Source organism: Triticum dicoccoides, chromosome 2B (assembly GCF_002162155.2).
Source record: "Triticum dicoccoides isolate Atlit2015 ecotype Zavitan chromosome 2B, WEW_v2.0, whole genome shotgun sequence".
In the NCBI taxonomy this organism is placed as follows: Eukaryota; Viridiplantae; Streptophyta; class Magnoliopsida; order Poales; family Poaceae; genus Triticum; species Triticum dicoccoides.
The window spans coordinates 294,695,148-294,699,451 of NC_041383.1; the positions used below are offsets into that span (position 1 = coordinate 294,695,148).

At 52.3% G+C, this 4,304-nt stretch overlaps 1 protein-coding gene across 1 annotated transcript in view; it reads right to left on the reverse strand.

The window, feature by feature from the left end:
* Positions 1-3,479: 3,479 nt before the first annotated feature.
* Positions 3,480-4,304, reverse strand: part of LOC119363561 (calmodulin-binding transcription activator CBT-like) — a 13,832-nt gene continuing 13,007 nt past the window's right edge. The window contains exon 13 of the mRNA XM_037628935.1: positions 3,480-3,836. Within this exon, the coding sequence (XP_037484832.1) occupies positions 3,789-3,836 (48 nt within the window). The 3' untranslated portion in view covers positions 3,480-3,788. The remainder of the gene's footprint in view (positions 3,837-4,304) is intronic.

Here is a 4,304-nt window from a genome sequence, read left to right on the forward strand (position 1 = left end):
GATCGTGATCGAACGCTCTAGGACAAGGAGCAGAGTTTGGTGGGTTTTGGGCCAAATTTGGGGGGTGTTGGGCTGCAACACACACGAGGCCTTTTCGGTCCCTCGGTTAACCGTTGGAGTATCAAACGAAGTCCAAATGATACGAAACTTGACAGGCGGTCTACCGGTAGTAACCCAAGGCCGCTTGGCAAGTCTCGGGACAATCCGGAAATGTTTAAACCCCACACACGAAAGAAGACTAGAAATGACCACCGGAGGAGAACGAAGCGCCGGAATGCAAAACGGACAACGGGGAAAATGCTCGAATGCATGAGATGAACATGTATGCAAATGCAATGCACGTGATGACATGATAAGAGATGCACGAAAAAGAAAACAACACACGGAGACAAAGACCCGAACCCGAGAAATAAATATAACTTAGCACCGGAGACGGCAAGAGTTGGATACAAATATGGAAAGTATGTCTGGGGCGTTACAGAGAGAAAGCGGGGAGTCGGAGTAGCTGAGCACCCCGCTGGGGTACTCGTCGGCCGCAAGCGCGTCGGAGATGCGCAGCGCGGTGAAAGAAGCGGCGAGCGCGCCGATGACGTCGTCCGCCAGAGCGACGGACTCGTCGGAGTAGGAGAGGGGCCCCATCCGAAGCATGCTTCCGGCCAGTTCCTCGAACGGCCCCACGGTGGGCGCCAACTGTCATGGTGGGGCGCACGGCATATGCCAAGGGATGGCTAAAGAGAGGAGGAGGCTCGAGGGCGAAGGTGGGCTTCGGAGGCGAGGTTGATATGCGCGGGCGCGGGACGCCGGACATACCCAGGTTCGGGGCTCTCCGGAGAGATAACACCCCTAGTCCTGCCGAGTTTAGTTGGATGGTTGATAGTACAATGTTGCTCCTGGAGCTGTTTGGAGGAGGAAGGAGGCTGGCCAAGGCTCCGGCTGCTCCTTCTCCTTGGTGTCGCTATGTGGTGGCTAGTCTTATCTTGCTTGCTCTATCTCGTGTGCCTTTGCATGCCGTGTGTGTCGTATGTCTCTGTTGAATATCTTGTGTCCTCTCTTGTTGGCGTGGACTCCTGGGGGGTTTTATAGACCAACCCACTCAGGGTTACAATGGTAATATGCCGAGTCGGTGGGTCTGTATTGTCGGTGTCCGGGGTGCCGGGCTGGGTCCCGCTTGGGGGCTTGTGGTTCGCCGGGTTCCCCTAGGTGCGGGCCCCGCGTGCCTAGGGGGACTGTGAGCCGTCTTGTCGATCGTCACGGCGTGGCCGGGTCGAGTCGCGCACAGTGTTCTCCGTCAGGCCTCCGCTTGCTGTTGTCAGCGGTAAGGGCGGGAACACTATTGTCGTGCCAGCCCTGGTCAGCGGGTAGGTAAGGGGCACTGTTGCCACGCTCTGGCTGACCACGGGCATGGGCGGGGGCGCTGTAGTCTTGGTCATCAGTGACTGAGGTCTCGTCCCATCGTACGGCCTGGATGGGACGGGAGCTGACCCGTGGCTGGGTTGCCGTGGACGCCACGGGTGGGTTGGCTTACTGGGGAAGCCAAGGCTGCGCCGGGTTGAGTTGCCTTGCGCCAGCCGCTGCGGCCGGGTTGACGTACCTTGCCGAGTCGAGGGTCTTGGCCGGGTTGCATGCCTTGCCGGGTCGAACGACCCGGCCTGCGCACGCCGGTTTGCGAGACTATGTGGGTCCCGCTGTTTTTGAAACAGATCCGGGTTCCGTTGCCTGCTCGAGGTTCATCCCCGACACAGCCCAAACCCTAGTCGTCACCACCACAAATATCCCATTCCTCCTCTTTGCGGCTGTCGGAGGACATTGTAGGCGAAGTTGTGGCTGACAGCGGTAGCAAGGACCTTGCTCGCATTGCGGATGCTCTCTGGCACGGCGGGGAGCTTCTCATGGATAGAGGTGGCGGCTGAGCCGTGTTGGGTTTGGATCCAAGATTGACGGCTCCGGTTGGCTGCTTCGTCATGTGCGTGGCATTGGCGCTTGGGCGCAGCGCGACGGGCATTGATGGTAGTGGTTCTTCACGGTGGCGCGGGTCTGCGAACCTGACACACACAAAAATTGATCGGCTCCCGCATCGCTCCTCCAGGTCTACATCACTACTGCCCTCTCCTCCATGCATCCTCCCCTCGTCGTTGTCTGGGTGTCGTTGTGCAGAGACCTTGTGGTGGGTGGCGGCAGGGCGATGCGTTAGATTCTTCTAATCTCGACGACGACCGCCATGGTTGCACATCATAAGGAGGTGACGGTTTCGATAGGTTTACACCACACGGCGCCGGCCTCGCTGTGAATTGCAATGGGCACCGAAAGGTCTTCCTGAGGGTTCCTCCCTCCGGACCCGATGGTTGGCCGGTGGTTGGCTTTGGTTGTGAGATGCAAACTATAAACGATGGCTTGATGTAGAGGGATGGTTGTGCAGCACGGCTGTCGCACATCACAAGTAGCTGATGGGATTGCGGAAGAGTAGTGGTGACAAAACATGAGGGATGTCGATGGTGGTCCTACTCGAGCACCCGATCTCAGGTGAAAGACTAGGTCTGACCCGAGTTGATTATACCTGGCAATGGCAATACGTTTATACCATTTCCTTGTTGAAAGTGTTGCTCGAATATGCTCAGACTGGTTCTTTAGGGTGCAAATCTAGATTCTGGCCTTGGGTGGTTGGATCCAACGACGGCGATGTTTGAGCGTTGCCCCTTTCTGCAGGTGTTGTTCTTGAAGAACCTCCTCATCTGTGTGGAGTCATGAGATGATTGGTATGAATATGGTCATTATTATAGTTTGCTGGTCGTGGATCTAATCATGCCTTTTTTTTCTTGCTTATGCATAGCTTTGGTCTTGTATGATTTTGCTATTTGTTTTTGGACACGTGCGTTGATGTTGAATGTATGCATCCTAACTATGCAAAGCTAGATTTGTGACCAATGTGTTTGTATCATCTTGAAGCTCCATTTGAATTTTAAGCCAATAAGATCCACCCATTATTGGAAAAAAAAAGCACTTTTGGGATTGGTTAGAACTCTCAATATTTAGTTTTTGGGGAGTTCAGAATTTTAGCGGAAGTGCTAAAAATGTTTCTTTTTGTGATATCTTTTTTTTATAACTAATATTGGATATTGAACCATTTTATGCAACTTCAGTGCCTTAAAGCCGCCTTTGGGTCACTGACATATAGGCGAGGCATCTGTTGGACCCATATGTCAGTGACCCAAAGTTAGATGCCTTAAGGCACCGACGCATTGTCCCATTGTTGTACATCTAGTGTTTCAGCTTCCAGTACAATAGTACACTTACAATGGATAGGTCGGAGGGAGTAGCTTATAATTCTTTCTGCAAGATTTCAATTTCTTTTTTTGTTTTGAGAAAGCAAGATTTCAACTTGATAATCTTATGCTGGGCACTGAATTCATCTTACATCAAGTTTGATTCAATTTCTTGTTTATCAGCAAATTAGATGGAATTTGTTCCTGTGGACCACCAAATTTACAATAAACATGAAAGAATCCATGAAACGTAAGGTAAAATATCCTATTCGGTCATTGGCCCAGGTGGCACTTATTGTCAGCCTTTACAACATGATCCGTACCAGCATCTACATGCACCTACAAGCACAATGCCATATAGCTAAAACCAGGCAAATTGCAAACCACAGTAACATGCTAGCAGCAAATACATACACCAGATTCGGCCAAAAGGATCAATAAGATGGTCCTAAAATGTATGGCAGCATTAGCAAGTTATGATTTTTCTTAATGTACAATACAAGAATTACATGGCCCCTAGAAGCCACTTCACCTCCTGCATGCCGGCGCCTGCTGCTGCCCTTTACTGAACTCCAGCTGCGCCAACATATAGTATACAGATCAGAAAATCTCATGGCGTTCATAACCAAGCATCAAGGGTAACAGAGGCTTTATGTTTCTGATAAACATGTGATGTAACTTACAAGTTTGCTAATCTATTTGGAAAAAAGAAAAGCTAATCTAGTTATATTCTGCAAACAGGCGACTGTTGACTCCACTCAGAAACATTCTAAAATAAGCATGATGCCACGCAAGGCCAACTCCACCGCGCGACCCCAAACGGACGTCCGTTTCTGTCCGTTTGGGGTGCGATTTGGCGGACGTCCGAGGGGCGGACAGGCGCCTGGAGCATTCACACCCAACGCGCACTAGACCGTCCCGACCCCAAACGGACGCGCCTTGCCCCGAGCTCCTTCGCCTCGCCGCCGTCCCACCCCGCCCCGAGCTCCGCCGTCCCGGCCCGAGCTCTTCCTTCGTCGCCGCCGCCCCGCCCTGGCTCGCCGC